Source organism: Mandrillus leucophaeus, unplaced genomic scaffold (genome assembly GCF_000951045.1).
Source record: "Mandrillus leucophaeus isolate KB7577 unplaced genomic scaffold, Mleu.le_1.0 Scaffold960, whole genome shotgun sequence".
Classification (NCBI taxonomy): Eukaryota; Metazoa; Chordata; class Mammalia; order Primates; family Cercopithecidae; genus Mandrillus; species Mandrillus leucophaeus.
Genome location: NW_012110475.1, coordinates 1399808 through 1413310, shown reverse-complemented (window position 1 = coordinate 1413310; position 13503 = coordinate 1399808). Strand labels below are relative to the sequence as shown.

General features: G+C 39.7%; 1 protein-coding gene across 3 annotated transcripts in view; it reads right to left on the bottom strand.

Annotated features, from left to right (window-relative positions):
• The window catches only part of MBNL2 (muscleblind-like splicing regulator 2), a 174235-nt gene that overhangs the window by 47955 nt on the left and 112777 nt on the right, over positions 1 to 13503 (bottom strand). For all 3 annotated transcript variants that reach the window (XM_011970662.1, XM_011970661.1, XM_011970663.1), the window contains exons 3-4: positions 13042 to 13206; positions 3076 to 3276 (exon numbers count right to left, since the gene is read on the bottom strand). In XM_011970662.1, the coding sequence (XP_011826052.1) occupies positions 3076 to 3276; positions 13042 to 13206 (366 nt within the window). The remainder of the gene's footprint in view (positions 1 to 3075; positions 3277 to 13041; positions 13207 to 13503) is intronic.

The window sequence follows — 13503 nt, the reverse complement described above, 5'->3', positions numbered from 1 at the left end:
ATCCATCATCTATTATCTATCATCTATCGATCTATCCATCTATTATCTATTATTCATCTATCCATCCACCCATCCATCCATCCATCCATCCATCCATCTATTATCTGTTAATCGATCATTATTTTAATGGTAAAAACTGCAATTACTAATGTTATCTACCATTTATCTACCTACCATCCATCCATCCATCCATCTATCCATCCATCATCCATCCATCCATCATCTGTCCATCCAGCCATCATCTATCATCTACTTATCTATCTAAAATCTATCAATTAATTAATCATCTATCTAATCTAGTTACCTGTGTATATACTTGCTTACCTACCAATAATCTATTGTCTGCCAATCACCTATAATCTATCTACCTCTCTCTATATCTTCAATCTCCTGCTCGGATGACAATTCTGAGAATGCTATAGGGTTTTTTTTGTGTGTGGAGGGATAATTTCACCATCGATCAAGCTACCAGGTCATAGCTGTACAAAAAGAATCAGGGAAAATGACGACAAACATGTTCCTCCTCTCTCTGAGGAGGTGGGGTGGGGTGAATCTGAACATTCCTGTTTCCCACTCCTTCTCTCCTGCTCTACAAAGATAACATAATCATAAATCAGAAGAACAATATCTAAGACACCAAAATTTTCATTTTTAAGGTCACTATACTATTTTTGACAGCACAGAAAAGAAAAAAAAAGACAAAAGAGAGAAATATGGCAAGAGTTATAGAGAAAGAAATGTAGGGAAATAGTTTATTTTTAAAATTCTTTAATGCTAAATTATCCTGAAATCTCAAGTAACTAGGATTCTCCACCCCTGAGAATTCTGGTGGATCAAGATTTTACTGTGTGAAAAAATATTTCTTTAGAATTTGAAGAGTATTCTTAATTATTCCCTGAATATAGATAACATGAAATAGCATACATAACATATGTATATTGCTTGTATAATTCTTCTCTGTTTATAAATATTAGCAGGAAATAATTATGCATAGAATTGTAAGTTATTTCTTTTTAGGCTCCAATTCCAAAGTGGATATGTAAGTGATCATCATGTTGATCATTAGTGATGTTATATGAAGGGCCCCTGACATGAAATTCAAGTATTGTGAATGTCAGACAATCTTAGGAAATACTGTTTCACTGACCAGTTACCAGGCCAGGTTGAAGGTAACAGCATGAATCACCAGATTGTTAATTGTTTCCTCCTACTTGGATATTAGCCAACATTCTATCTTTAGTTCATAAAATGCACAAAATAAAAAATCACTAAGATGTTCCCACAGATTCTGAGCAAGCCTTCCTCCATCAGTGGAATGACTTCTGTCTGATAGCATCATAAGTGTGGACCAGCCCTCAAGCTCCTACCAAGGTGCTCTGTGTGCAGCTGACTTAATTCCTGGTTTGAAATGAACCAAAAGTCGCTCTGCTAAAATCATTGTGATTCATTTTTACATGTCTTTGTCTACCAGCCCTGTTGGGAAGGACTATTTGTTCCCAATTCCGCTGATTTAATTTGTTTTCTAAAATACAGTCACATACTGAACATAAAAGCTCCGTGGGTCCAGCAGGTGGAGCCCAAAACACTTTTCCAGTCCTGTGAAAGGTCTATACAGTAATTGACAATGATAGGCTGGATCTTTTCAAAATAGTAACAATTAGAGTTTCATTCTCTTCATCTGGGCATCCAGATGGAAACTAAATTAAAAAATAAATATCCTATAAAATATTTGCAGTTTGAAATTCTGAGTTTTAAAACTTTCACAGGTTATTAGGCAGCCACATTTTATTGCCCTCAAAGTTTATTGGGTTAATATTTAAACAAATGCACATTGAAAGAACATTCTCTAATAATCCCACTAACAGAAAGCACTGTGTATTTACGTCCTAACCGGATGCGTCACCTAACACCTTTAATCAGTAATGAAATTAAAGGAGCTCTCTGAAAAATCTATGAGAATCTTTATACACCCTTATAAAATGCTGTAGTGAATATCACAGGGATATAGCAGTAAGATAGATGAGTTCTATAGCTCTGATTAAAGAGAAATTTTACCTAACAAAGTACAGGAGGTTTAGTTTGATTCATAACTTAAGAATGTTTTTTTATACATAGGAACTTGTTTTCTTGAATGTTATAGAACAATTGAGGTTAAAGAAAAATCTCAATTAATAACTAAATTTATGGGCCGGGTGTGGTGGCTCATGCCTGTAATCCCAGCACTTTGGGAGGCCGAGGCTGGTGAATCACCTGAGATTGGGAGTTCGAGACTAGCCTGACCAACATGGAGAAACCCTGTCTCTACTAAAAATACAAAATTGGCCAAGCATGGTGGCACATGCCTATAATCCCAGCTACTTGGGAGGTTGAGGCAGGAGAATCACATGAACCTGGGCAGAGGAGGTTGTGGTGAGCCGAGATTGGGCCATTGCACTCCAGCCTGGGCAACAAGAGCAAAACTCTGTCTCAAAACAAAACAAAACAAAAAACTAAATTTACTTATCCTCCAATTTCCCCTGTTTAGCAACAACACAATCAGAACTAATATGCCAGAACATACTAGAGCAGCCATGCTTGTTCTTGAGATATTGAAATATGATCATACCAGCTGGTAAATAGGTGTAGTCCCACTTCCTCCCACCACTCTCCCTGAGTGTCCTTGGCTGTCCTGGTTGCTGGGCTCCTGCCCACCAGTTTCCAGAACTTTCCAGGGTCTTGCAAGGGTTAGATCTTGACATGAGGAGGCCTTCAGGACCTGGAGCCATCTGTATAGGCTGCATCATGATTGAGTCACTGTTCCATTGATTGTTTAATATTTTTCCCTTAAACGCATATTCCATGCAGCTGATTTTTGTTTGTGTTAAAACTAGTCTTTTCCATAGACTAATTTCCTTTATACTTGGCCTTAACTTCAAACCATAGAGTTATAAATGCATGGGTTTTAGGTGAGAGTTTGTGTGTGTGTGTTTACATGGCTGTTTTGCAGGACTGAATTAACATCTTACAAGCAATCACTTATACAGAAGTATACTTCTACCACAAATGCATCTCAAAACACAAATAGAATTGAAGTACCTCCAGTTTGTCAGTCCTGAGAAGTTTCTGAGTTGCAGTTGAGCCCGGGACAGTGACCGGTGGACTTCCGGGAACAATAACAGGTGTGGTGGGCAGAATTTCCGTTGGGACTAACCCAACTCCAGGGGTTACAGGTGCTAGGTAAGGAGCAAAGCTAATAGCCGTATTTGTCCCTATCGCGGGACCTACAGGAAAAGTGGGCTGTTAAAGGAAGACAACACAGGAGAAAGAGTTCTTTAGAATAAAACTTTAAAAAATTACCAGGAAATGTCATTTGAGCAAAATGTATTCATCATATACTCTTTATGTTAGTTGTATAGCTCAATGCTGACCTGTAATAAAAATGAAATCTATGTAGACCCTCTCTTCCCCAAACCATATAGAAATGTGAGAGAACATCATAAAAAACCTCTAGTTACAGGAACTAGATTAAGCTTGTGTCCCTATGAAAGTGTTCTCAACAAAAGAAAATAATTTCGACTCCAATTACTCAACATTCTAAACTATTAAATGTTATAACACTAAGGTAGTAAAAGCTATAGAATACCAACTAATAATCTTTGATTTATTCTACATGTTTCTCAAAGGGAGAGGAGTCACGAAACCCTTTGATTACAGGCTGATTTTCAAGTTGGCCAAGTCTATGCATTTTCAAACAGTGGGGTTACTTGCAATTTTATTTTGCCCAGACTTATCAGTATGTTTCCATATTCCATCACTAGCATGTATATTCCCAAAACTCAAATGTAGTTTTCAAATAAACCTACAATTTCTTGCCCTAGTTCAACTACATCTAGATCCAGTCAGTCTTCCCTTCCTGAAAGATTTTCTGGAAGAGTTTTTTAATCAAACAATTTTTTGATTGGCCATTAAAAGTTGGTTTGGTTTTCTAGGTCACAAAATCAACACAGCAGTGACAGGAGCATACAGAACCTTATTAAATTTGTTCTCTGACCCTATATTCCTCATCTAGGAAAAAGAAGAAATATGCTAGTGGGTTGACGTGATGATTAGTTTTAAAAGCTCCACCTAATAATATGTAAATAATTCTGCCTTTTAGAAAGGAAATAATGTACATTTAAGAGAACAAACCTTGTTAAGTAATTTAAAATGCTAAAGATTTTTCTTAGAATAAATTGTACACCAAATTGAACCTGAATGCTTCTTTTCGTTTGTTTGGTTGATTGTTAATTACAGATGATTTTTAACCTATTTGATTTCAGATATTTGCAATTATATATTAATGCAATTTTTTAACACTGAACTTTACTGTTGCTTGTCACACTTTTAACGTTGAACTATGCTGTGTCATGCTTGTTCTCTGTTTCTACATTGTGGGTGACATTCTTCTTGTCTATTTATGACTGGATGAATTGTTTAACATATGGGAAAAATAACAACCTACGTTTAGTAAACATACTTTTTCTTTATAGCAGTAACAGAAAAATATTTCTTATGAAAAGTCATGATAGAAAAGAGTAAATTATTGATAGTTTGTGCAGGCATTTATCAGATAGGCAGGAGAGCCTATTTTCAAAGTGGCTAGAAGGGGTAGTTCTAGTGCTCTTAGAGGGGTCCTGGCTCAGTACTCTCCCGCAAGGAGCTCTTAGATCTTTATGGCTCCGACGTAAAATCCATTTTGGGAGAAAGTTGCAACATGAGGTCTGAATGTGGGAAATAGATGGCAGTTAGGATTTTTTTCTTCCTTGACTGTCAACAAACATTTATATGTGTATGTTACTCACTGAGTCATAATTATAGAAAGTTATGATTTTCAGTAACTGTAGCTTTTATAATTTAGTACTACTGGAGAAAAAGCCAAGTGATTTAAATGGTCTAAGGACTATGTAATGTTAGGATTTTTTAAAAGAATCAATTCTGAAAGGTCATAAATCACAGCACATCAGTGATTCAGTGGACCAGCTCTGTCAGAAATGCCTGGGGGAGATTTTACAAATAGAGAGAAATTCTGACCCAATAGATCTAGGCTGAGACCTTGATATTTGAATTTTAGAAATTTTACTAGATGATCTGATGCGTCGCCAAATTTGGGGACCATTGTCATATGTGAGGAGTGAAAATAGTATTAAAAAACTTGCAGTAAATGTGTAATTTAACCCAGAGACTAATTATCAACATAAACATTTAGATAAAAGAGCCCTCCCCCATACTTCCATTTTCATTTTCTCTGGAAGCAAATTCTTATCCCTCCCAGCCCACAGATCATTTGAAGCCAGGGTTAGTGTGGTACCATAAATACGGGTTGTACTTTGCCTTGTCGACAGGATTGAGAACCTCAAAACTCATTTCCCGAAACCATTTGGATATCGACAAATCTATTCCAATTAGCTAACTTTTGCCTTCAAAAATCTATGTTACTTGTTCATCTGATTTCATAGTCTAAAATGAGAGTTCCAGTATGTTTTATTGATGATGGCAATAACATAGTTCACAGAGAAATAGTATTATTTTAAAGTAAAACCATAGATTTTAGACTCAGAGAGACCTGAATTCAAATCTAGTGGTCTGACACTTACTACCTTTTAACCTGGGGAGGAACTTAACCTCTCTGGGCTTTCAGTTTCTTATCTGCAATGAGGAAATGAAACTACTTAGCTGGAAGCGTTGGGCAGAACAAGGTGTTATTGCGCTCCTATTTCCCATGGTCAGAACTCAATAAAAAGCAGCTCTCATTACTACTGTAAAAATCAATGTTGATCAAGGGTTTTTTGGCCTCAAATTATCTAACAGTTCTACAACAGGGATGTAATGAGCATAGCAGTACAGTAAGGGTATGAAAGTGAGTAAAATTATAGCAAAAATTTTCTCTTTCCTTTTGAAATGTGGACTGAAAAAAATATTTTCTGTCACATGAAACTGAAAGTTGCAAGTTCACAGGCCTTACGAAGACAAACGCAGTAGGATATGTTCCTTTTTGATGTAGCGTGTTTTTCATTGATTAGTTAAAATATATAGTTACGGTGATTTGCAGAGAGGCTCACTCCGTGTTAATATTATTGTGGATAATAATGCTTTACATCTGTGAAAGGTTCTGGTTGTTCTCAAGGCATTCTCACACTTGTCTTCTTTAATTTTCTCAAATCCATGAGAAGCAAGTGCGGCAGCAAGAATTGCCCAGCCTTCCAGGTGAAAACAATTTAGAGGAGAGACACTAAATGGATAACCCAAGGTCAATGCTGCAAGGCAAAGTCAAGGCAGAACACCCGGGACCCCTGGCCCCTAGTCTGAGGCCGTGTCCACCCTTTTGCGATTACTAGATTTTGTTGGTTACTTCTTAAAACAAAAGAGGAAAAGCAGCCCCCTCCAAATCAGTTGCCCGTATGTTTCTGGAGCGAATGCAGAGAGCGTTGGTGGAGAGTTGCACAGGAACGCGTCCCACAGTCAGCCTGGGCCGTCTGCAGACAGGAGGTGTGGGGCCTGCTGCCTTGGAAAAGTGGTTCTCAGATCCTGAATTCAAATTAAACTCCCGAGGTATGATCTCGGCCAACAACGGATCCCGGTGTCTGAGTTTGGTTCTCAGCCGGCGGCTGAGAAAAGAGAAGGGCAGCACCTTCCAATGATTCTGTTCCTGGAAGCGTACCAACTACAGCTTGGGAGAATTAGCCCTGCAGTTTCTGCAGAAGTGCTGTTGCCAGGCTGTCTGAGACAGGATCCATTTGGTCCACGTCATCTCTCAGCTCAAAGCCACAGCTAAAGAGGCCAGAGGACAAGATTCGCGGGAAGCCTTCTTGAAGAAAATCGCTTCTGAAATGCTGGTCTTGCGATTTCCTGCCCCTGTTCTCCACTCCACCTTCCTGTGTTTCTCTCCGCAGTCTTCCATGCCCTGCTTTCCTTTCCAGGACATAAGGTCCAGGTTCAAAGATGGCGAACACACCCACCCACACTCACGCACACTCAACTACACAATACGTAGTCATACAACACACACTCATACACACCCACAACACACTCCCATACACTCACAACACACGTACACTCACACACAACACGCTCATATACACAACACATTCTCATACAACACACTCCCATACACTCACACATACACTCAACACACACACAAAGCATGTACACTCACACACACTCAAAACACACCCACAGACACACCACATGCACACTTGTATACTCGAAACACAACACACTCATGTACACTCACATATACACACTATACACTCAGATACACATATACTCACGTATACTCACATACTCAAAACATACACACAACACACATACACTTACACACACTTGTACTCTCACACCACACTCACAACACACTCATGTACACTCACATACACTCAACACACCCACATACACACAATACACACAAACACTCGTACACACAACACTCATGTACACTCATACACTCAACATACAACACACATTACATACACACACAACACATACAACACACCTATACCTCCCACACACATACAAAACACTCATGTATACTCACACCCACATACATTCTCACAACACACATACACACTCATGTACACTCACATATACTCACTACACACAATACACACACACAAGCACACTCGTACACTCATATACACTATGGACACAACACAGTCACATACACTTGCATACACTCAATACACCACCCTCGTACACTGACATACACTCACAACACACACGTTCACACCCAACACTCGTACACTCACGCAATACACACACAACACACACACTTGTACCCTCACACACTATACACTCACATAAAATAACACACTCGTGTACACACAAAACACATGTACACTCACAATACATACACCACACATGTACGCACATACACCACACACATACACAACACACTCGTACACACACACACTGTATACACTCAACACACTAATATACACTCACAATATACTCACGTACACACATACATGCAGTACACACATACATCCACAATGCACTGATGTACACTCACACTATACACATACAACATATGTACACTCACATACACACACCAAGACACATACATGTACACTCATGCTCACACACCCACAACACACAACACTCATGTACACTCACACACAACACACATATGATCATACATACAAAACACACTCATGTACACTCATACACTCACATTCACATATGTTCATACACACAATATCCTCATGTACACTTACACTATAACACGCTACACACACAGCACTCCACACTCTCAGTATACATAACACACTCATGTACTCTCACACTCATAACACACTACACACACAGGACACTCATGCACACAACAAACTCATGTACACTCATATACTCACACACATTCATACACCACACGTAATACATTCACTACACACAACACACACAATACACATGCAACACACACTACAGACAACACACATGCACTCACAACACACTTGCACACATTTATACACTCACTACACATATACACACTTGCACACTCACTACACACACGTACTCACAACACACTCACGCACACATGCACATTCTTTGCTATTTTGTAGCAGCAACGGGGCTTAGCCAAGGGCCTGAGGTATTTCATGGCTCAAAAGTCCAGTCAATAGGCAAGAATGCCGTCGTCCCACTCTTTTAGAACGTGTCTGCTTTAAAGGGTAGGTGCCTGGCACTCACGCTAAAAGGCTGACACATGGCGTCTCCTAAGCCTCCTCCCTCTACTGCCAGAAGCAGCTCCGGAGGGCACAAGACTCAAGCAAGACTTGTCCCTTCGGGGTTCTTCCATCTCCATCCTCCCAAAGGTAGCTCACACTTGCTTCTTTATCTTGAGTGCACATATGAAGGCTGTGCACGCTCTGGGAAGGGAAGGGGGAAGAATTCCTGTCCTCACCTATCAGGAATTGGGGAGAGAAAAGCTGCTAGGAGGAATAAATGAAGGGGACTTTTCAAGCATTGTGAATTTGAGGCAGAAGGGTTGTAAGGGGAGAGAATGCCTTGAATTTTCATTCCCTTAATAAATATTTATTGGTGCAGACATGGTGCCAGAACACTGCGTACATTGATTGAACTGAAGCCCTAATAAGAAAGAAGAAAACAAACAAAATTACAGTTCGTTTGTGTGGATAAGCAGAAAGGGAGGAGGGCTCGCTGGTAGAGAATGCTGGGGGTTGCATGTGGGTTGCAGGGGTGGACCTGGAGTCCTTATGAATGAGGTGATTAATGTGTGAAAAGCACTAGGACATGGACAGGCCAGCAAAGGCAGAGGCTGGGACACACACGAGCTGTGCGTGTTCACCCAGCAATGTAAGCAGGGTCATGACCAGATCGCAAAAGCCATAGGTCATGATTAAGGTCAGAGTTTCGGCTTTGTCCCAGTAAGATGGGAAAGCATGGAGGGGCACATAAGGGAGTGATAGGATGCTGTTTATGTTTTAAAAAGATTCCTCTAGTTGTTGTCTGTGGGATATAACGGAGTAAGGCAAGAGTGGATATTGATAGATTAGGAAGTAAATGCTTTTATGATATTGTGATAAAAGGTTGATGGTGGCTCAGATGAGGGAACTGAGATGTAGGGGAGTGGATAGGATTCAGGGCAGATATGACAGGACTTGCTGATGAACTGGATGTCAGTGAGTCACCTATACTCTACTGGGTCACTAATTCATTTCTGAGACTGAATTAATTTGTTTATAGAGTTGATAATTTTGAAACATGTCACACTTTTTATTCTAATACTTCCAGTGATTTCAGGAAAGAGTCTGCTAGGTTTTGGTTTTAGATTGCCAGTTGAGAGTACCATTTATTAAAATGGGAAGAATTTGATTTTGAACGTGTCAAGTTCCTTTAAGAAATTTAAAGGTGAGACCAGTAGAAAGGTGGATATAAAAGCCTGGAACTCAGAGGAGAGGTTGGACTGGATAAATACATTTGGGGGTCCTCTGTCTGTAGATGATTGACAGATTCAGGAATGGATGAGACCACAAGGGAGAGGGTAGATGGAAAGAAATATCCAGCTCTTGGAACCTCAACATACAGAAGAGGAACATGGTGGGCAAAGGAGATGGAGGAAGGAGTGTTTAACAAAGTAGAGATTGGTTACATGACTTGAGTACTGCTGAGAGGTAAAATAAATTGTCTTAGTCTATTCCGGCTGCTTATAACAAAATACCATAAACTGGGTGGCTTATAAACAACAGAACTGAATTTCTCACAGTTCTGGAAGTTGGAAGGCCGCAGATCAAGGTGCCAGCAGATTTGATGTCTGATGAGGACCATCTCCCTGGTTCATAGACAGTGCCTTCTTGCTGTGTCCACACATGGCGGGAGGGTGAGGGCTCTCCCATGTCTCTTCTTATAAGGGCACTGATTCCATTCATGAGGGCTCCACCCTCAGGATCTAATCGCCTCCCATACGCCCTTGGAGGTTAGGATTCAACGTGAATTTTGGTGGGACACAAACATTCAGACCATAGCAACAATAAGGCAAAAAGTGACCACTGGTTTGGTAATGTGGAGGACACTGGTGAGAGATTGCAGGGGAATGGGTTCAGGAGTGGACAGAAGAAGGAGGGAATGGAAGAAATATCCACAGTGCTGTAAAGAAGCTTCGTTCATGAGACCTAAAATGGAATGATACTTGAGACTATCTTTATCAATTGACTTGTCTTATGCAGTTTTTGCATCTATTATTTTCCGGTAACTGCTGTAAACAGCTTCAAATTACTATAAACCCATTGGCTTAGAGCAACACACATTTATCCCTTTACAGTCCTGGAGACCAGAAGTTCCAAGTTGGTTTCACTGGGCCAAAATCAAGGTGTTGGCAGGACCTGCGCTCCCTCCAGAGGCTCTAGGGGAGAATCCATTTCTTGACTCTTCCATCTTCTGGTGGTTGATGGCGTTCCTCTGCTTGTGGCCACATCACTCCAATCTGCCTCTGTGGTCACATTGCCTTGCTCTTCTTCTGTCGGAGCTAACGCTCCCTCTCTCTTATATAAGTGTCTCTTATAAGGATGCTTGTAATTGCATTCAATCCAGGAGATTCTCCCCATCTCAAGATTCTTAACTTAATCCCATCTGCCAAGCCCCTGATTCCATATAAGGTGACATTTATAGGTTCCAGGTACCTCTGAGAGCCATTATTCAGCCACCTATCCTCTACTAGGTCACTAATTCATTTCTGAGACTGAATTAATTTGTTTGTGGAGTTGATAATTTTTAAATGTCACAGTTTTTATCCTAATACTTCCAGTGATTTAAAAACCTCTATTAAAATATTTAAGTGTAATATTCCTTTTTCAGAGGGAAATGGTGATTATGAACTTCTAATTAATATTCGAGGCAATAATAAACATAACTTTCAAAAAAAGTTCAACTAATAGTTAACAGCAGGGATGGGATTCTCTTGTCAACACTGCCACGAGTGAGTGCCAGGGTCAGCCTTATGAATTCTAAATAGGATGTGTATGAGTCAAATAAGTGAGACACATAATGTGGCATTATTATGTTGACCTTCCTGGCTCTAAATTTATTGCTGTAGACATTATTTAATATGTATAACTAAATTATTTTAGCATTTAGGTAATTTAATAAAATAGTTTATATGTATGTATCAATAAAGAGAGAACCATAAATTATACATGTGTGTAGTTTAAACAGAACCACTTAAATGCCTATTTTGGGGATTAAATATGTTCAGAACTCTATCTGCATCTAGTCCTTAATCTGGGTGAATTCTTACTCACCCTTTATGAGAGGCTTATTTGAGACTTCCTCCAGGCAGGCTTTCCTTGTCCAGTCTCGTCATTTCCTGGGCTTGAATCTTACTTGGCCCTTTTCTTGTGTCTGTCTATCCCCAAAAGACTGTATCTTATTTATCTTGGAGCCCTCTGCACCTGGCATTTCTTTCACTCTGGGCAGAGCTGGTTCCTGGCTACTCTGTACAGAAACCTGGAGACAAGCAGAATGGCTGACGACCTGCCGGAATTCTCTACCCTTGTTTGTGCAGGCCCTGCCCTCCACACCCCATCTCACAGGGAACACAACAAGAACATTGAATTTGCTGGTAGCCGTCCCTCCTAATTTAGCAGGTTTCGGTCATGCAGAATTTTTCTACAATAAAGACTGATTTTTATACAAAAGCCTTTTGTGTACATACTTTTTGTCTTTCTTTTTTAAAAAAAAAGTTAGCTTGTTTCTGACAAATAATTCACAAGTGTAAATGAAACCAACTAAAATTAAACGCACTCCTTTTCCCCAAGGGTATCATTCCTAAAACGATTTCCAGACCTTTAAGGAAGTACTTTCAGACAGGGTGAAATCAGGGAAAAAATATTGTGCAATACATATTCATATGCTAAGTCCCTCTGGCATTTGATCTTGTGACAATAGTCAGAGCTGTCACACCTTTTGCAGGCCTCTGAAAGGCAGGTTGAGACCTAGGTGACTCAGGTAGGGTCTTCCTTGCTGGTGTTACCTTTGACATCCTTCTTTGAGGGATGTTACTAGGATCTTCTTGGAACAGACTGCAGAAAGTGCTCTGCTAACATGTCTAAGTCCCAGCTCCAAGACTTATTAGCTGCATGACATTGGGGAAAATCATTGAACTTCTCTGGTTTCTCACTTTCCTCATCCTTTAAATGGTGCCATAGAACTACGTGGCTCAAAATATTTTAGGCATTTCAAACTCACTGATACCTAAATTACTAATTCACACTGTAAATGAACCTGTTAAAACTATTTCCGTTCTAAGATGGCTGAGATATGGAGTTACTGTTGAAAAGAGTTGGAGTGATACAGATTTCCCAGATATTGATTAGAAATTGTCTTTGCCTCTTATTTCCACAAGTATTTTTCTATTAATTTTTTAAAAGCCTATTTTCCTTCATCTGTTGAGCTTTAAAGCTATTTGGCTTTAATTGTAGCCAAAGCGACAAAGTGGAGAGAGGCCACCCTAGGTCAATGTGGCATCATCCACACCAACACTGTAACCATCCAACTCATCACTGTATAAGATGTACTCACCACTGGATGAAGTGGTGTTCCTGGAAACATAAATTGCATCTGCTGGGCAAGCATTGCTGCTGCAGTTTTTTGCTGAATCAAATTGTTCCTTCCATTAATTTCTAGTTGAGTTTTTAAGTGTGTTGGAGGGTGAAGATACTTGCAGTTCTCTCTCGAACAACGGCCCTGTAAAAACAAGTTTTGGTTTTAGGACTATTGTAAGTAGCTTGCAACTCCAAAGTCAACCATTGAACAATCACGTCTTATATACAAAATCAAGGATCCTGTGTGTGTGTGTCTGTGTGTGTGTGTGTGTGTGTGTGTGTGCATGTTCATGTGTTTGTTGGGTAAAAGTGAATCAAACATTACATGATTATCAAGGTTGCTTGAACCTCTTAAGTCTGTTAAGTAGAGAAGCTTCCCTTAGATCCTTCCTTCCTTCCTTCCTTCCTTCCTTCCTTCCTTCTTTCCTTCCTTCCTTCC